Source organism: Panulirus ornatus, chromosome 28 (genome assembly GCF_036320965.1).
Source record: "Panulirus ornatus isolate Po-2019 chromosome 28, ASM3632096v1, whole genome shotgun sequence".
In the NCBI taxonomy this organism is placed as follows: Eukaryota; Metazoa; Arthropoda; class Malacostraca; order Decapoda; family Palinuridae; genus Panulirus; species Panulirus ornatus.
The window spans coordinates 17,249,769-17,270,765 of record NC_092251.1 but is presented as its reverse complement, the minus strand read 5'-3'; the positions used below and the strand labels follow the sequence as shown (position 1 = coordinate 17,270,765).

At 42.5% G+C, this 20,997-nt stretch overlaps 1 protein-coding gene across 10 annotated transcripts in view; it reads right to left on the bottom strand.

The window, feature by feature from the left end:
• The window catches only part of LOC139757869 (uncharacterized), a 283,058-nt gene that overhangs the window by 5,207 nt on the left and 256,854 nt on the right, over nucleotides 1-20,997 (bottom strand). For all 10 annotated transcript variants that reach the window (XM_071678788.1, XM_071678787.1, XM_071678784.1 and 7 more), the window contains 2 exons: nucleotides 19,283-19,445; nucleotides 17,723-18,400 (listed from right to left, as the gene is read on the bottom strand). In XM_071678788.1, the coding sequence (XP_071534889.1) occupies nucleotides 17,723-18,400; nucleotides 19,283-19,445 (841 nt within the window). The remainder of the gene's footprint in view (nucleotides 1-17,722; nucleotides 18,401-19,282; nucleotides 19,446-20,997) is intronic.

The window sequence follows — 20,997 nt, the reverse complement described above, 5'->3', positions numbered from 1 at the left end:
GATTGACCAAGAGGATATATGTGTCGGAGGTGGAGGGAACGAGGAGAAGTGGGAGACCAAATTGGAGGTGGAAAGATGGAGTGAAAAAGATTTTGTGTGATCGGGGCCTGAACATGCAGGAGGGTGAAAGGAGGGCAAGGAATAGAGTGAATTGGATCGATGTGGTATACAGGGGTTGACGTGCTGTCAGTGGATTGAATCAGGGCATGTGAAGTGTCTGGCTGTAAGCCATGGAAAGCTGTGTAGGTATGTATATTTGCGTGTGTGGACATATGTATATACATGTGTATGGGGGTGGATTGGGCCATTTCTTTCGTCTGTTTCCTTGCGCTACCTCGCAAACGCGGGAGACAGCGACAAAGCAAAAAAATTGAAAGTTGATGGAGAGAGGTGGGTGATTATTGGTGCATATGCACCTGGGCATGAGAAGAAAGATCATGAGAGGCAAGTGTTTTGGGAGCAGCTAAATGAGTGTGTTAGCGGTTTTGATGCACGAGACCGGGTTATAGTGATGGGTGATTTGAATGCAAAGGTGAGTAATGTGGCAGTTGAGGGAATAATTGGTATGCATGGGGTGTTCAGTGTTGTAAATGGAAATGGTGAAGAGCTTGTAGATTTATGTGCTGAAAAAGGACTGATGATTGGGAATACCTGGTTTAAAAAGCGAGATATACATAAGTATACTTATGTAAGTAGGAGAGATGGCCAGAGAGCGTTATTGGATTACGTGTTAATTGACAGGCGTGCGAAAGAGAGACTTTTGGATGTTAATGTGCTGAGAGGTTCAACTGGAGGGATGTCTGATCATTATCTTGTGGAGGCTAAGGTGAAGATTAGTATGGGTTTTCAGAAAAGAGGAGTGAATGTTGGGGGTGAAGAAGGTGGTGAGAGTAAGTGAGCTTGGGAAGGAGACCTGTGTGGGGAAGTACCAGGAGAGACTGTGTACAGAATGGAAAAAGGTGAGAACAATGGAAGTAAGGGGAGTGGGGGAGGAATGGGATGTATTTAGGGAATCAGTGATGGATTGCGCAAAAGATGCTTGTGGCATGAGAAGAGTGGGAGGTGGGCTGTTTAGAAAGGGTAGTGAGTGGTGGGATGAAGAAGTAAGAGTATTAGTGAAAGAGAAGAGAGAGGCATTTGGACGATTTTTGCAGGGAAAAAATGCAATTGAGTGGGAGAAGTATAAAAGAAAGAGACAGGAGGTCAAGAGAAAGGTGCAAGAGGTGAAAAAAAGGGCAAATGAGAGTTGGGGTGAGAGACTATCAGTAAATTTTAGGGAGAATAAAAAGATGTTCTGGAAGGAGGTAAATAGGGTGCGTAAGACAAGGGAGCAAATAGGAACTTCAGTGAAGGGCGTAAATGGGGAGGTGATAACAAGTAGCGGTGATGTGAGAAGGAGATGGAATGAGTATTTTGAAGGTTTGTTGAATGTGTCTGATGACAGAGTGGCAGATATAGGGTGTTTTGGTCGAGGTGGTGTGCAAAGTGAGAGGGTTAGGGAAAATGATTTGGTAAACAGAGAAGAGGTAGTAAAAGCTTTGCGGAAGATGAAAGCCGGCAAGGCAGCAGGTTTGGATGGTATTGCAGTGGAATTTATTAAAAAAGGGGGTGACTGTATTGTTGACTGGTTGGTAAGGTTATTTAATGTATGTATGACTCATGGTGAGGTGCCTGAGGATTGGCGGAATGCGTGCATAGTGCCATTGTACAAAGGCAAAGGGGATAAGAGTGAGTGCTCAAATTACAGAGGTATAAGTTTGTTGAGTATTCCTGGTAAATTATATGGGAGGGTATTGATTGAGAGGGTGAAGGCATGTACAGAGCATCAGATTGGGGAAGAGCAGTGCGGTTTCAGAAGTGGTAGAGGATGTGTGGATCAGGTGTTTGCTTTGAAGAATGTATGTGAGAAATACTTAGAAAAGCAAATGGATTTGTATGTAGCATTTATGGATCTGGAGAAGGCATATGATAGAGTTGATAGAGATGCTCTGTGGAAGGTATTAAGAATATATGGTGTTGGAGGCAAGTTGTTAGAAGCAGTGAAAAGTTTTTATCGAGGATGTAAGGCATGTGTACGTGTAGGAAGAGAGGAAAGTGATTGGTTCTCAGTGAATGTAGGTTTGCGGCAGGGGTGTGTGATGTCTCCATGGTTGTTTAATTTGTTTATGGATGGGGTTGTAAGGGAGGTAAATGCAAGATTCCTGGAAAGAGGGGCAAGTATGAAGTCTGTTGGGGATGAGAGAGCTTGGGAAGTGAGTCAGTTGTTGTTCGCTGATGATACAGCGCTGGTGGCTGATTCATGTGAGAAACTGCAGAAGCTGGTGACTGAGTTTGGTAAAGTGTGTGGAAGAAGAAAGTTGAGAGTAAATGTGAATAAGAGCAAGGTTATTAGGTACAGTAGGGGTGAGGGTCAAGTCAATTGGGAGGTGAGTTTGAATGGGGAAAAACTGGAGGAAGTGAAGTGTTTTAGATATCTGGGAGTGGATCTGTCAGCGGATGGAACCATGGAAGCGGAAGTGGATCATAGGGTGGGGGAGGGGGCGAAAATTTTGGGAGCCTTGAAAAATGTGTGGAAGTCGAGAACATTATCTCGGAAAGCAAAAATGGGTATGTTTGAGGGAATAGTGGTTCCAACAATGTTGTATGGTTGCGAGGCGTGGGCTATGGATAGAGATGTGCGCAGGAGGATGGATGTGCTGGAAATGAGATGTTTGAGGACAATGTGTGGTGTGAGGTGGTTTGATCGAGTAAGTAACGTAAGGGTAAGAGAGATGTGTGGAAATAAAAAGAGCGTGGTTGAGAGAGCAGAAGAGGGTGTTTTGAAATGGTTTGGGCACCTGGAGAGAATGAGTGAGGAGAGATTGACCAAGAGGATATATGTGTCGGAGGTGGAGGGAACGAGGAGAAGAGGGAGACCAAATTGGAGGTGGAAAGATGGAGTGAAAAAGATTTTGTGTGATCGGGGCCTGAACATGCAGGAGGGTGAAAGGAGGGCAAGGAATAGAGTGAATTGGAGTCATGTGGTATACAGGGGTTGACGTGCTGTCAGTGGATTGAATCAAGGCATGTGAAGCGCCTGGGGTAAACCATGGAAAGCTGTGTAGGTATGTATATTTGCGTGTGTGGACGTGTGTATGTACATGTGTATGGGGGGGGGGGGTTGGGCCATTTCTTTCGTCTGTTTCCTTGCGCTACCTCGCAAACGCGGGAGACAGCGACAAAGTATAAAAAAAAAAAAAAAAAAAAAAAAAATATATATATATATATATATATATATATATATATATATATATATATATATATATTTTATCCCTGGGGATAGGGGAGAAAGAATACTTCCCACGTATTCCCTGCGTGTCGTAGAAGGCGACTAAAAGGGGAGGGAGCGGGGGCTGGAAATCCTCCCCTCTCACTTTTTTTTTTAATTTTCCAAAAGAGAAGGGGAACAGAGAAGGGGCCCAGGTGAGGATATTCCCTCAAGGGCCCAGTCCTCTGTTCTCAACACTACCTCGCTAATGCGGGAAATGGCGAATAGTATGAAAGAAAGAAATATATATATTTATGATGATACCATGGTGAGGTGCCTGAGGATTGGTGGAATGCGTGCATAGTGCCATTGTACAAAGGCAAAGGGGATAAGAGTGAGTGCTCAAATTACAGAAGTATAAGTTTGTTGAGTATTCCTGGTAAATTATATGGGAGGGTATTGATTGAGAGGGTGAAGGCATGTACAGAGCATCAGATTGGGAAAGAGCAGTGTGGTTTCAGAAGTGGTAGAGGATGTGTGGATCAGGTGTTTGCTTTGAAGAATGTATGTGAGAAATACTTAGAAAAGCAAATGGATTTGTATGTAGCATTTATGGATCTGGAGAAGGCATATGATAGAGTTGATAGAGATGCTCTGTGGAAGGTATTAAGAATATATGGTGTGGGAGGCAAGTTGTTAGAAGCAGTGAAAAGTTTTTATCGAGGATGTAAGGCATGTTTACGTGTAGGAAGAGAGGAAAGTGATTGGTTCTCAGTGAATGTAGGTTTGCGGCAGGGGTGTGTGATGTCTCCATGGTTGTTTAATTTGTTTATGGATGGGGTTGTTAGGGAGGTAAATGCAAGAGTTTTGGAAAGAGGGGCAAGTATGAAGTCTGTTGGGGATGAGAGAGCTTGGGAAGCGAGTCAGTTGCTGTTCGCTGATGATACAGCGGTGGTGGCTGATTCATGTGAGCAACTGCAGAAGCTGGTGACTGAGTTTGGTAAAGTGTGTGAAAGAGGAAAGTTAAAAGTAAATGTGAATAAGAGCAAGGTTATTAGGTACAGTAGGGTTGAGGGTCAAGTCAATTGGGAGGTAAGTTTGAATGGAGCAAAACTGGAGGAAGTAAAGTGTTTTAGATATCTGGGAGTGGATCTGGGAGCGGATGGAACCATGGAAGTGGAAGTGGATCATAGGGTGGGGGAGGGGGCGAAAATCCTGGGAGCCTTGAAGAATGGGTGGAAGTCGGGAACATCATCTCGGAAAGCAAAAATGGGTATGTTTGAAGGAATAGTGGTTCCAACAATGTTGTATGGTTGCGAGGCGTGGGCTATGGATAGAGTTGTGTGCAGAAGGATGGATGTGCTGGAAATGAGATGTTTGAGGACAATGTGTGGTGTGAGGTGGTTTGATCGAGTAAGTAACGTAAGGGTAAGAGAGATGTGTGGAAATAAAAAGAGCGTGGTTGAGAGAGCAGAAGAGGGTGTTTTGAAATGGTTTGGGCACATGGAGAGAATGAGTGAGGAAAGATTGACCAAGAGGATATATGTGTCGGAGGTGGAGGGAACGAGGAGAAGTGGGAGACCAAATTGGAGGTGGAAAGATGGAGTGAAAAAGATTTTGTGTGATCGGGGCCTGAACATGCAGGAGGGTGAAAGGAGGGCAAGGAATAGAGTGAATTGGATCGATGTGGTATACCGGGGTTGATGTGTTGTCAGTGGATTGAATCAGGGCATGTGAAGTGTCTGGCTGTAAGCCATGGAAAGCTGTGTAGGGATGTATATTTGCGTGTGTGGACATATGTATATACATGTGTATGGGGGTGGATTGGGCCATTTCTTTCGTCTGTTTCCTTGCGCTACCTCGCAAACGCGGGAGAAGGCGACAAAGCAAAAAAAAAAAATATATATATATATATATATATATATATATATATATATATATATATATATATAAATATATATATATATATATATATATATATATATATATATATATATATATATATATATATATTTTATCCCTGGGGATAGGGGAGAAAGAATACTTCCCACGTATTCCCTGCGTGTCGTAGAAGGCGACTAAAAGGGGAGGGAGCGGGGGGCTGGAAATCCTCCCCTCTCACTTTTTTTTTTAATTTTCCAAAAGAGAAGGGGAACAGAGAAGGGGCCCAGGTGAGGATATTCCCTCAAGGGCCCAGTCCTCTGTTCTCAACACTACCTCGCTAATGCGGGAAATGGCGAATAGTATGAAAGAAAGAAATATATATATTTATGATGATACCATGGTGAGGTGCCTGAGGATTGGTGGAATGCGTGCATAGTGCCATTATACAAAGGCAAAGGGGATAAGAGTGAGTGCTCAAATTACAGAAGTATAAGTTTGTTGAGTATTCCTGGTAAATTATATGGGAGGGTATTGATTGAGAGGGTGAAGGCATGTACAGAGCATCAGATTGGGAAAGAGCAGTGTGGTTTCAGAAGTGGTAGAGGATGTGTGGATCAGGTGTTTGCTTTGAAGAATGTATGTGAGAAATACTTAGAAAAGCAAATGGATTTGTATGTAGCATTTATGGATCTGGAGAAGGCATATGATAGAGTTGATAGAGATGCTCTGTGGAAGGTATTAAGAATATATGATGTGGGAGGCAAGTTGTTAGAAGCAGTGAAAGGTTTTTATCGAGGATGTAAGGCATGTGTACGTGTAGGAAGAGAGGAAAGTGATTGGTTCTCAGTGAATGTAGGTTTGCGGCAGGGGTGTGTGATGTCTCCATGGTTGTTTAATTTGTTTATGGATGGGGTTGTTAGGGAGGTAAATGCAAGAGTTTTGGAAAAAGGGGCAAGTATGAAGTCTGTTGGGGATGAGAGAGCTTGGGAAGTGAGTCAGTTGCTGTTCGCTGATGATACAGCGCTGGTGGCTGATTCATGTGAGAAACTGCAGAAGCTGGTGACTGAGTTTGGTAAAGTGTGTGAAAGAAGAAAGTTAAGAGTAAATGTGAATAAGAGCAAGGTTATTAGGTACAGTAGGGTTGAGGGTCAAGTCAATTGGGAGGTAAGTTTGAATGGAGCAAAACTGGAGGAAGTGAAGTGTTTTAGATATCTGGGAGTGGATCTGGCAGCGGATGGAAACATGGAAGCGGAAGTGGATCATAGGGTGGGGGAGGGGGCGAAAATTCTGGGAGCCTTGAAGAATGTGTGGAAGTCAAGAACATTATCTCGGAAAGCAAAAATGGGTATGTTTGAAGGAATAGTGGTTCCAACAATGTTGTATGGTTGCGAGGCGTGGACTATGGATAGAGTTGTGCGCAGGAGGATGGATGTGCTGGAAGTGAGATGTTTGAGGACAATGTGTGGTGTGAGGTGGTTTGATCGAGTAAGTAACGTAAGGGTAAGAGAGATGTGTGGAAATAAAAAGAGCGTGGTTGAGAGAGCAGAGGAGGGTGTTTTGAAATGGTTTGGTCACATGGAGAGAATGAGTGAGGAAAGATTGACCGAGAGGATATATGTGTCGGAGGTGGAGGGAACGAGGAGAGGAGGGAGACCAAATTGGAGGTGGAAAGATGGAGTGAAAAAGATATTGTGTGATCGGGGCCTGAACATGCAGGAGGGTGAAAGGAGGGCAAGGAATAGAGTGAATTGGAGCGATGTGGTATACCGGGGTTGACGTGCTGTCAGTGGATTGAATCAAGGCATGTGAAGCGTCTGGGGTAAACCATGGAAAGCTGTGTAGGTATGTATATTTGCATGTGTGGACGTATGTATGTACATGTGTATGGGGGTGGGTTGGGCCATTTCTTTCGTCTGTTTCCTTGCGCTACCTCGCAAATGCGGGAGACAGCGACAAAGCAAAAAAATATATATATATATATATATATATATATATATATATATATATATATATATATATATATATATATATATATATATATATTTTTTTAAACTATTTGCCATTTCCCGCGTTAGCGAGGTAGCGTTAAGAACAGAGGACTGGGCCTTTTTTGGAATATCCTCACCTGGCCCCCTCTGTTCCATCTTTTGGAAAATTAAAAAAAAAACAAGAGGGGAGGATTTCCAGCCTCCCGCTCCCTCCCCTTTTAGTCGCCTTCTATATATATATTTTTTTTTTGCTTTGTCGCTGTCTCCCGCGTTTGCGAGGTAGCGCAAGGAAACAGATGAAAGAAATGGCCCAATCCACCCCCATATACATGTATATACATATGTCCATGCACGCAAATATACATACCTACACAGTTTTCCATGGTTTACCCCAGACGCTTCACATGCCCTGATTCAATCCATTGACAGCACGTCAACCCTGGTATACCACATCGATCCAATTCACTCTATTCCTTGCCCTCCTTTCACCCTCCTGCATGTTCAGGCCCTGATCACACAAAATCTTTTTCACTCCATCTTTCCACCTCCAATTTGGTCTCCCACTTCTCCTCGTTCCCTCCACCTCCGACATATATATCCTCTTGGTCAATCTTTCCTCACTCATTCTCTCCATGTGCCCAAACCATTTCAGAACACCCTCTTCTGCTCTCTCAACCACGCTCTTTTTATTTCCACACATCTCTCTTACCCTTACGTTACTTACTAGATCAAACCACCTCACACCACACATTGTCCTCAAACATCTCATTTCCAGCACATCCATCCTCCTGCGCACAACTCTATCCATAGCCCACGCCTCGCAACCATACAACATTGTTGGAACCACTATTCCTTCAAACATACCTATTTTTGCTTTCCGAGATAATGTTCTCGACTTCCACACATTCTTCAAGGCTCCCAGAATTTTCGCCCCCTCCCCCACCCTATGATCCACTTCCGCTTCCATGGTTCCATCCGCTGCCAGATCCACTCCCAGATATCTAAAACACTTTACTTCCTCCAGTTTTGCTCCATTCAAACTTACCTCCCAATTGACTTGACCCTCAACCCTACTGTACCTAATAACCTTGCTCTTATTCACATTTACTCTTAACTTTCGTCTTTCACACACTTTACCAAACTCAGTCACCAGCTTCTGCAGTTTCTCACATGAATCAGCCACCAGCGCTGTATCATCAGCGAACAACAACTGACTCACTTCCCAAGCTCTCTCATCCCCAACAGACTTCATACTTGCCCCTCTTCCCAAAACTCTTACATTCACCTCCCTAACAACCCCATCCATAAACAAATTAAACAACCATGGAGACATCACACACCCCTGCCGCAAACCTACATTCACTGAGAACCAATCACTTTCCTCTCTTCCTACACGTACACATGCCTTACATCCTCGATAAAAACTTTTCACTGCTTCTAACAACTTGCCTCCCACACCATATATTCTTAATGCCTTCCACAAAGCATCTCTATCAACTCTACCATATGCCTTCTCCAGATCCATAAATGCTACATACAAATCCATTTGCTTTTCTAAGTATTTCTCACATACATTCTTCAAAGCAAACACCTGATCCACACATCCTCTACCACTTCTGAAACCACACTGCTCTTCCCCAATCTGATGCTCTGTACATGCCTTCACCCTCTCACTCAATACCCTCCCATATAATTTACCAGGAATACTCAACAAACTTATACCTCTGTAATTTGAGCACTCACTCTTATCCCCTTTGCCTCTGTACAATGGCACTATGCATGCATTCCGCCAATCCTCAGGCACCTCACCATGAGTCATACATACATTAAATAACCTTACCAACCAGTCAATAATACAGTCACCCCCTTTTTTAATAAATTCCACTGCAATTCCATCCAAACCTGCTGCCTTGCCGGCTTTCATCTTCCGCAAAGCTTTTACTACCTCTTCTCTGTCTACCAAATCATTTTCCCTAACCCTCTCACTTTGCACACCACCTCGACCAAAACACCCTATATCTGCCACTCTATCATCAAACACATTCAACAAACCTTCAAAATACTCACTCCATCTCCTTCTCACATGACCACTACTTGTTATCACCTCCCCAAGGAATCAGACGAAAGAATGGCTCAACCCACCCACATACACATGTATATACATACACGTCCATACATGCACATATTCATACTTATACATGGAAAGTTGTGTGGGGCCTGGATGTGGAAAGGGAGCTGAGGTTTCGGGCATTATTGCATGACAGCTAGAGACTAAGTGTGAACGAATGGGGCCTTTGTTGTCTTTTCCTAGTGCTACCTCGCACACATGAGGGGGGAGGGGGATGGTATTCTATGTGTGGCGAGGTGGCGATGGGAATGAATAAAGGCAGACAGTGTGAATTGTGTGCATGGGTATATATGTATGTGTCTGTGTGTGTATATATGTGTACATTGAGATGTAAAGGTATGTATATTTGCGTGTGTGGACGTGTATGTATATACATTGTGTATGGGGGTGGGTTGGGCCATTTCTTTCGTCTGTTTCCCTTTCCACATCCAGGCCCCACACAACTTTCCATGGTTTACCCCAGACGCTTCACATGCCCTGGTTCAATCCAGTGACAGCACGTCGACCCCAGTAAACCACAACGTTCCAATTCACTCTATTCCTTGCCCTCCTTTCACCCTCCTGCATGTTCAGGCCCCAATCACTCAAAATCTTTTTCACTCCATCTTTCCACCTACAATTTGGTCTCCCACTTCTCCTCATTCCCTCCACCGCTGACAAACATATCCTCTTTGTCAATCTTTCCTCACTCATTCTCTCCATGTGACCAAACCATTTCAAAACACCCTCTTCTGCTCTCTCAACCACACTCTTTTTATTACCACACATCTCTCTTACCCTATCATTACTTACTCGATCAAACCACCTCACACCACATATTGTCCTCAAACATCTCATTTCCAGCACATCCACCCTCCTGCGCACAACTCTATCTATAGCCCACGCCTCGCAACCATACAACATTGATGGAACCACTGTTCCTTCAAACATACCCATTTTTGCTTTGGGAGGGTGAAAGGCGGGCAAGGAATAGTGAATTGGATTGATGTGGTATACCAGGGTCGACGTGCTGTCAATGGACTGAATCAGGGCATGTGAGGCGTCTGGGGTGGGCCGTGGAAGGTTCTGTGGGGCTTGGATGTGGAGGAGGAGCTGTGGTTTCGGGCATTATTACATGGCAGCTGGAGACTGAGTGTGAACGAATGGGGCGTTTGTTGTCTTATCCTAGCGCTACCTCGCACACATGAGGGGTGAGGGGGATGTTATTTCACGTGTGGCGAGGTGGTGATGGGAATAAATAAAGGAAGACAGTATGAATTATGTACATGTGTATATATGTATATGTCTGTGGGTGTATATATATGTGTACATTGAGATGTATAGATATGTATATTTGCGTGTGTGGACGTGTTTGTATATACATGTGTATGGGGGTGGGTTGGGCCATTTCTTTCGTCTGTTTCCTTGCGCTACCTCGCAAATGCGGAAGACAGCGACAAAGCCAAAAAAAAAAAAATAGAAAAGTATATGTATGTAATTACGAGAGATGGCCAGAGAGCATTATTGGATTACGTGTTAATTGATAGGCATGCGAAAGAGAGACTTTTGGATGTTAATGTGCTGAGAGGTGCAACTGGAGGGATGTCTGATCATTACCTTGTGGAGGCAAAAGTGAAGATTTGTAGAGGTTTTCAGAAAAGAAGAATGTTGGGGTGAAAAGAGTGGTGAGAGTAAGTGAGCTTGGGAAGGAGACTTGTGTGAGGAAGTACCAGGAGAGACTGAGTACAGAATGGAAAAAGGTTAGAACAAAGGATGTAAGGGGAGTGGGGGAGGAATGGAATGTATTTAGGGAATCAGTGATGGCTTGTGCAAAAGATGCTTGTGGCATGAGAAGCGTGGGAGGTGTGCGGATTAGAAAGGGTTGTGAGTGGTGGGATGAAGTAAGAGTATTAGTGAAAGAGAAGAGAGAGGCATTTGGATGATTTTTGGAGGGAAATAATGCAAATGAGTGGGAGATGTATAAAAGAAAGAGGCAGGAGGTCAAGAGAAAGGTGCAAGAGTTGAAAAAGAGGGCAAATGAGAGTTGGGGTTAGAGAGTATCATTAAATTTTAGGGAGAATAAAAAGATGTTTTGGAAGGAGGCAAATAAAGTGCGTAAGACAAGGGTACTAATGGGAACTTAGATAGATTGGCAGATATAGGGTGTTTTGTTGAGGTGGTGTGCAAAGCGAGAGGGTTAGGGAAAATGATTTGGTAAACAGAGAAGAGGTAGTAAAATTTTTGCGGAAGATGAAAGCTGGCAAGGCGGCAGGTTTGGATGGTATTGCAGTGAAATTGATTAAAAAAAGGGGGTGACTACTGTTGACTGGTTGGTAAGGTTATTTAATGTATGCATGACTCATGGTGAGGTGCCTGAGGATTGGTGGAATGCTTGCATAGTGCCATTGTACAAAGGCAAAAGGGATAGGAGTGAGTGCTCAAATTACAGAAGTATAAGCTTGTTGAGTATTCCTCGGAAATTATATGAGAGGGTATTGATTGAGAGGGTGAAGGCATGTACAGAGCATCAGATTGGGAAAGAGCAGTGTGGTTTCAGAAGTGGTAGAGGATGTGTGGATCAGGTGTTTGCTTTGAAGAATGTATGAGAGAAATACTTAGAAAAGCAAATGGATTTTTATGTAGCATTTATGGATCTGGAGAAGGCATATGATAGAGTTGATAGAGATGCTCTGTGGAAGGTATTAAGAATATATGGTGTGGGGGGAAAGTTGTTAGAAGCAGTGATAAGTTTTTATCGAGGATGTACAGCATGTGTACGTGTAGGAAGAGAGGAAAGTGATTGGTTCTCAGTGAATGTAGGTTTGCGGCACGGGGGTGCAATGTCTCCATGGTTGTTTAATTTGTTTATGGATGGGGTTGCTAGGGAGGTGAATGCAAGAGTTTTGGAAAGAGGGGCAAGTATGCAGTCTGTAGTGGATGAGAGAGCTTGGGAAGTGAGTCAGTTGTTCGCTGGTGATACAGCGCTGGTGGCTGATTCGTGTGAGAAACTGCAGAAGCTGGTGACTGAGTTTGGTAAAGTGTATGAAAGAAGAAAGTTAAGAGTAAATGTGAATAAGAGCAAGGTTATTAGGTACAGTAGGGTTGAGAGACAAGTCAATTGGGAGCTAAGTTTGAATGGAGAAAAACTGAAGGAAAAGAGGCATTTTAGATATCTGAGAGTAGATTTGGAAGCAGATGGAACCATGGAAGCGGAAGTGAATCATAGGGTGGGGGAAGGGGGCGAAAGTTCTGGGAGCGTTGAAGAATGTGTGGAAGTCGAGAACATTATCTCGGAAATTAAAAATGGGTATGTTTGAAGGAATAGTGGTTCCAACAATATTATATGGTTGCGAGGCGTGGGCTATGGATAGAGTTGTGCCCAGGAGAGTGGATAAGCTGGAAATGAGATGTCTGAGGACAATATGTAGTGTCAGGTGGTTTGACCGAGTAAGTAATAATCGGGTAAAAGTGATGTGTGGTAATAAAAAGAGTGTGGTTGAGAGAGCAGAAGAGGGTGTTTTGAAATGGTTTGGTCACATGGAGAGAATGAGTGAGGAAAGATTGACCAAGAGAATATATGTGTCAGAGGTGGAGGGAACGAGAAGTGGGAGTCCAAATTGGAGGTGGAAGGATGGAGTGAAAAAGATGTTGAGTGATCGAGGCCTAAACATGCAGGAGGGTGAGAGGCGTGCAAAGAATAGAGTGAATTGGAACGATGTGGTATACCGGGGTCGACGTGCTGTCAATGGATTGAACCAGGGCATATGAAGCATCTGGGGTAAACCATGGAAAGTTCTGTGGGGCCTGGACGTGGAAAGGGAGCTGTGGTTTCAGTGTATTATTACATGACAGCTACAGACTGAGTGTGAGCGAATGTGGCGTTTGTTGTCTTTTCCTAGCGCTACCTCGCGCACATGAGGGGGGAGAGTGTTGTTATTTCATGTGTGGCGGGGTGGCAATGGGAATGAATAAAAGCAGACAGTATGAATTATGTACATGTGTATATATGTCTGTGTGTGTACATATATGAATACGGTGAGATGCATTTATTTATTTTTATTCATTTTGCTTTGTCGCTGTCTCCCGCGTTTGTGAGGAAGCGCAAGGAAACAGACGAAAGAAATGGCCCTACCCACCCCCATACACATGTATATACACACACGTCCACACACGCAAATATACATACCTATACATCTCAATGTACACATATATATGCACACACAGACACATACATATATACCCATGCACACAATTCACACTGTCTGCCTTTATTCATTCCCATCGCCACCTCACCACACATGGAATACCATCCCCCTACCCCCTCATGTGTGCGGGGTAGTGCTAGGAAAAGACAACAAAGGCCTCATTTGTTCACACTCAGTCTCTAGCTGTCATGCAATAATGCCCGAAACCACAGCTCCCTTTCCACATCCAGGCCCCACACAGCTTTCCATGTATAAGTATGAATATGTGCATGTATGGACGTGTATGTATATACATGTGTATGTGGGTGGGTTGAGCCATTCTTTCGTCTGATTCCTTGCGCTACCTCACTAATGCGGGAGACAGCGACAAAGCAAAATAATAATAAAAAAATAATAACAGTGATGGCTTATGCAAAAGATGCTTGTGGCATGAGAAGCATGGGAGGTGGGCAGATTAGAAAGGGTAGTGAGTGATGGGATAAAGTAAGAAAATTAGTGAAAGAGGAGAGAGAGGCTTTTGGATAAGTTTAGCAGGGAAATAGTGCAAATTACTGGGAGATGTATAAAAGAAAGAGGCAGGAGGTCAAGAGAAAGGTGCAAGAGGTGAAAAAGAGGGCAAATGAGGGTTGGGGTGAGAGAGTATCATTAAATTTTAGGGAGAATAAAAAATGTTTTGGAAGGAGGTAAAAAAAAGTGTGTAAGACAAGAGAACAAATGGGAACATCGGTGAAGGGGGCTAATGAGGAGGTGATAACAAGTAGTGGTGATATGAGAAGGAGATGCAGTGAGTGGTTTGTTGAATGTGTTAGATGATAGAGTGGCAGATATAGAGTGTTTTGGACGAGGTGGTGTGCAAAGTGAGAGGGTTAGGGACAATGATTTGGTAAACAGAGAAAAGGTAGTAAAAGCATTACGGAAGATGAATGATGGCAAGGCAGCAGGTTTGGATGGTATTGCAGTAGAATTTATTAAAAAAGGGGGTGACTGTGTTGTTGACTGGTTGGTAAGGATATTTGATTATATATGACTCATGGTGAGGTGCCTGAGGATTGGCGGAATGCATGCATAGTGCCATTGTACAAACGCAAAGGGGATAAAGGTGAGTGCTCAAATTACAGAGGTATAAGTTTGTTGAGTATTCCTGGGAAATTATATGGGAAGGTATTGACTGAGGGGGTGAAAGCATGTACAGAGCATCAGATTGGGGAAGAGCTGTGTGGTTTCAGAAGTGGCAGAGGATGTGTGGATCAGGTGTTTGCTTTGAAGAATATATGTGAGAAATACTTAGAACTTTCACCCCCACCCCTACCCTATGATTCACTTCTGCTTCCATGGTTCCATCTGCTGCCAAATCCACTCCCAGATCTCTGAAACATTTCACTTCCTACAGTTTTTCTCCATTCATTCTTACCTCCCAAATGACTTGTCCCTCAACACTACTGTACCTAATAACTTTGCTCTTACTCACATTTACTCTCAGATTTCTTCTTTCACACACTTTATCAAACTCAGTCACCAGCTTGTGCAGTTTCTCACATGAATCAGCCACCAGCGCTGTTTCATCAACGAACAACAACTGACTCACTTCCCAAGCTCTCTCATCCACAACAGACTGCATACTTGCCCCCCTCTCCAAAACTCTTGCATTTACCTCCCTAACAACCCCATCCATAACCAAATTAAACAACTATGGAGACCACACACCCCTGCCGCAAACCTACATTCACTGAGAACCAATCACTTTCCTCTCTTACTACTCGAACACATGCCTTACATCCTCGATAAAAACTTTTCACTGCTTCTAGCAACTTGCCTCCCACACCATATATTCTTAATACCTTCCACAGAGCATCTCTATCAACTCAATCATATGCCTTCTCCAGATCCATGATTGCTACATACAAATCCATTTGCTTTTCTAAGTATTTCTCACATACATTCTTCAAAGCAAACACCTGATCCACACATCCTCTACCACTTCTGAAACCACACAGCTCTTCCCCAATCTGATGCTCTGTACATGCCTTCACCCTCTCAATCAATCAATACCCTCCCATATAATTTCAAAGGAATACTCAACAAACTTATAACTCTGTAATTTCAGCACTCACTCTTATACCCTATGCCTTTGTACAATGGCACTATGCAAGCATTCCGACAATCCTCAGGCACCTCACCATGAGTCATACATACATTAAATAACCTTGCCAGCCAGTCAACAACACAGTCACCCCCTTTTTCAATAAATTCCACTGCAATACCATCCAAACCTGCTGCCTTGCCAGCTTTCATCTTCGCAAAGCTTTTACTACCTCTTCTCTGTTTTTACCAAATCATTCTCCCTAACCCTCTCACTTTGCACACCACCTCGAGCAACACAACCTATAACTGCCACTCTTATCATCAAACACATTCAACAAACCTTCAAAATACTCACTCCATCTCCTTCTCACATCACCACTACTTGTTATCATCTCCCCATTAGCCCCCTTCACTGATGTTCCTATTTGTTCCCTTGGCTTACACACTTTATTTACCTCCTTTCAAAACATCTTTTTATTCTCCCTAAAATTTAATGATACTCGCTCACCCCAACCCTCATTTGCCCTCTTTTTCACCTCTTGCACCTTTCTCTTGACCTCCTGCCTCTTTCTTTTATACATCTCCCAGTAATTTGCACTATTTCCCTGCTAAACTTATCCAAAAGCCTCTCTCTCCTCTTTCACTAATATTCTTACTTTATCCCATCACTCACTACCCTTTTTAATCTGCCCACCTCCCATGCTTCTCATGCCACAAGCATCTATTCCCATCACCACCCCGCCACACATGAAATAGCATTACCCCCCTTCAGCGAGGCAGCAGTAGGAACAGACAAAAAAAGGCCACATTCATTCACACTCAGATCTCCAGCTGTCATGAGTAATGCACCAAAACCATAGCTTCCTTTTCACATCCAGGCCCCATAGACCTTTCCCTGGTCTACCCAAGAAACTTCACATGCCCTGGTTCAATTCACTGACAGCACGTTGACCCTGATATACCACATCATTCCAATTCACTCTATTCCATGCAAGCCTTTCACCTCCTTTATGTTCAGGCCCTGATTGCTCAAAATCTTTTTTACTCCATCCTTCCACCTCCAATTTGGTCTCCCGCTTCTCCTTCTTCCCTCCACCTCTGACACATATGTCCTCTTTGTCAATCTTTCCTCACACATGTTCTCCCTGTGTCCAAACCATTTCAACACATCCTCTTCTGCTCACTCAACCACACTTTCATTAACACATCTCTCTTACCCTTTCATTACTTACTCGATCAAACCATCTCACACCACATATTGTCCTCAAACATTTCATTTCCAAAACATCTACCCTCCTCTGCATAGCCCTATCTATAGCCCATGCCTCACAACCATATAACATTGTTGGAATCACCATTCCTTCAAACATACCCATTTTTGCTCTCCAAAATATCATTCTCGTCTTCCACACATTCTTCAACGCTCCCAGAACCATCGCCCCCTCCCCCACCCTGTGACTCACTTCCACTTTCATGGTTCCATCCTCCACTAAGTCCACTCCCAGATATCTATAACACTTCACTTCCCCCAGTTTTTCTCCATGATTCATACTTACCTCCCAATTAACTCTCATCCACAACAGACTGCATATTTCCCTTTCTCTTCAAAACTCTTGTATTCACCTTTCTAACCACCCCATTCATAAAAACAAATCAAACAACCATGGAGACATCATGCACCCCTGCCACAAACCTTGGGATTGAGGAGAAATAATACTTCCCAAATTTTCCCCGCATGTCATAGAAGGTGACTAAAAAGGGAGGAAGCGGGGTGTGTGTGTGTGTGTGTGTGTGTGTGTGTGTGTGTGTGTGTGTGTGTGTGTGTGACTGGAAATCCTCCCCTCCTGTTTTAAATTTTCCAAAAGAAGAAACAGAATGGGGCCAAGTGAGGATATTCCCTCAAAGGCTCAGTCACCTGTTCTTAATGCTACCTTGCTAATGAAGGTAATGGCGAATATGTATGATGAAAATATATGTGTGTGTATGTTCATTCAGGGAGGTGAATACACCTCTAGGAGAGAGATGTTATCCATCTCAGTTCAACATACATAATTACTCTAGTTACTTTATATAACAACTGTATACCATGCATCTTATAATATTCTTTTTTCCAAGGAAATAGCTGTATGATTCACTTTGATTCTGAAATTAAACTATACGACTAGATTATTACAAGCTTTTGATTAACCAAACATAAACCTTCTCTCACCTTAAATGCAGACTCCACAATACTAAGTTCCTCTTGGTCTCTCCGCCTTGGCGTTTCTTCCTCCACTTTAATTCCCATGGTTTCAAAGGCTGTCTGTGCCGTGGTTGTACTACTATTGACACTTCTTGCCACAGATGAAACCGCTTTACGAATCTCCCGTAGTTTCCCTGTACCTTTTCGGGTGTAGGTCTTACTAGTAGTTACTGGAGCAGAAGTATTAGGTTGTGATATCACCTCTGTTACATTTACTTTATAATAGTTTAGAGATGGATCTACCTCTTTCACAACAGGAGGAGGTAGTTCCGGTATTTTGCCTTCCTTTCTTAGTTTAGCAACTCTTGACTTGTACTGGTTATTTGTAAGACCATGAATAGTACTGTAATGTTCCCTGAGGCCTGCCCTGCCATCTAACATTGCATTACATATTCGGCAAGGTGTGTTCTGAATCTCTTGCATGTTGTGCATTGTTCGCAGATGTGTCCGTAAGTGTACCTTCTGGACAAAGCCTTTATTACAGTAATTGCATTTGAAAGGTCGTTCACCAGTGTGAACTCTTACATGCATCTCAAGTTGACCCTGGCTTGGAAAGTTCTTGCCACATATGTAACAATTAAGTCCACCATCTTCCTCATGCATTCGAACCATGTGTGACTTCAAGGAATCTGTTCTTGTAAACACCTACGAAGAAATAATGCTGGCATATAAGGGACTTCTAAAGAACAACAAAATCATAAACATAATTCACTGAATACTCTAGAATCATTTTCCACTTATCTTTCACTGAAAATGCTAGACATATTACATTATAATCCTAATACTCCAGTAATGCTAAATCTAAAATTAGCACATCCTTTTGTAAGTCATTATGTACCAAACTATTTAAATTCTGGTTGATGTTAAATTAAGCCAAAAAATCTTCATTGGTAAAATGCTTCACAAAGTACAGAACAGCCCAGTGCCACATGCTTAAGGGTGATAAGGTTTAAGCCCTAAAGCAATATATCAGTGGAAGTTGTATCTCCTGGTCACTAGAGTAGCACTGTCAACCATTCAACCCAATGCAACAATGATACTCATTATCAATATGGTTATGATCCTTTACCAGATTTGGAGATACAAAATCAATAAGCCCTGAGATAATCCTTCTAAAGATATATATACGAGGTACTGGGGAAACAAAACAATGATATTATCACCAATAATTGTTAAATAAAATTCATGAAGCAAATAAAGTAATAAAAATGGTTCTGTGACTGGCTTTCACTCATGAGTTAGAAGTTTACTGAGGCAGCTTCAAGGGCTGTCTTTTTCTTAGCCAATTCAAATTAACTTCATACTCTGAATTTAATCTAAGACAATGCTTAAGTACTGTACTATATGTGTTTAATATACATATGAGCATTTCATAAATTTCAAGAATATCTGTGCTGGTTTTGCTGCAATAAAGCTTACTTCTGATTTTCTATTACAACCAAATGATCAGGATGCCTAATCCTATACTTAACAGGAATTACTCAAAAGATTAATACCTACAGTCATGTAAAAAGAGAAACACATTACCTTCTGACACACAGGACAAGTAAGGCTGCTTGATTCCTCATGGTCATTAACTAGGTGCTGGTGTAGGACATGACGCTGAGGGAAGGTCTCATCACAATATGGACATGGAATGTCCTTTACTTCTAAATGAGATTTCATGTGTACGCGCAGAGTTGTGACAGATCTAAGAAAGAAAAAGGCATTTTGATTCATTCACTTTTCCTTTATCACTTTCCTTTTAATGCAGCAATAAAATAAAAGACATATATGTAAGTAGTTGGTAGTTAGTAGGTAGTAGTTGGCAGGCAGTCACCACCCAGGGGAGTATATTACTAGTATTACCCACTTGGGTACCAGGAAGGTTAGTGACAGCTGAGTAGTGGGCAAACACTACAGTAGTTGAACTCCTCTGACCCAGGTAGCTGTTTTTTTCTTTCTGCTACTCCCATACGTAGACTATTGACATTCTGTCCACAAACATACCATCTCCCCTTGTCACACATTATTTGCACTCCTCTGACCCAAGTAGCCGTCTTTCCTTTCTGCTTCTCCCACACGCTGACTATTGACATACAGTCTACAAACATACCATCTCCCCTTAACACCTGACAGGAGTTAACTCACACAGCTCATTCTATGTAGTTCTAGGTTTTCCTGCAGTGAGCACTATGCTCTAGCTCAGCCTTTTGGCAAAATGGTGGAAGCAATAGACAGAAGTAGTAGGTAAAAACATTTAGGCAAGAGCATTACGTTGACACATTAAGTAGAAGTAGCAGGTAGGAACATTAGGTAGGAGTATTACATATATGCAGTAGGTTGGAACATTATGTAAACACATTAGAGGGGAGCCTCAGCAAACATGGCACTAGAGTTGCTATATGCCAGTGGCCTGTTAAGGATGAGGCACTAAAGTTTAAGCAGCAGCAATAGAGTTCAATAGTTATGGAGGGAACAGGCAACAGAGATATAAACAGGTACAAAGAATGAAACAAACAGGGATGAACTATAAAACAAAAAGACCTACCATTAGGGAAAGTTAAACAAAACCCACACTAGATCAGAAAAAGACCACTGATATTACACACAACAGTGCAGGGGTACTAAAGAGAAATTACCATGTAAATTGAAATATGAATAACCTGACAAACTGTATATCAAAGGTCAGTGTAGCCATCTTTTAAATGATAACTAGAAGCAAATGTGTTGAATAACAACATAAATTCAGGAGACGCTCAAGGAATAACTGGGACTGAATGCAATGGAGGCATTTTGTGAATAAAAGAGATATGAATGGAGACCTTGATCTCATATGACACATCAGTTTGAGAAATGACAAATCAACAAGAGTGGGAGGTGAAAAGGTAAGAGCTTATATAAGTGTGGAAGAAACGGAAGATAGAGTAATACTACAATGGATGTATGTACAAGATCCACTCAATGATTTGGGACCAGAGACAAATAGTTCTGGAAACCTGGGATCACACAAATTAGGATACAGAGATATTTAGAGTAAGTAACAGAATCTAGAGAAATAACAATGAGGAAATGAGAGGACATTCTAATTAGTTCAGCAGTGGCTTGCAACTATGTCCAGGAGAGACAGAAGGATAATATAGGTTTGCAAAAAGGTAAAGAATTTCCTCTTAATTGAAGAGACTGATTTTTCATAAAGAAAGAGGAGGCTTAAACGATACAGGTTTTACATTCATATCCACAGTAGAAACAGCTGGACCTCA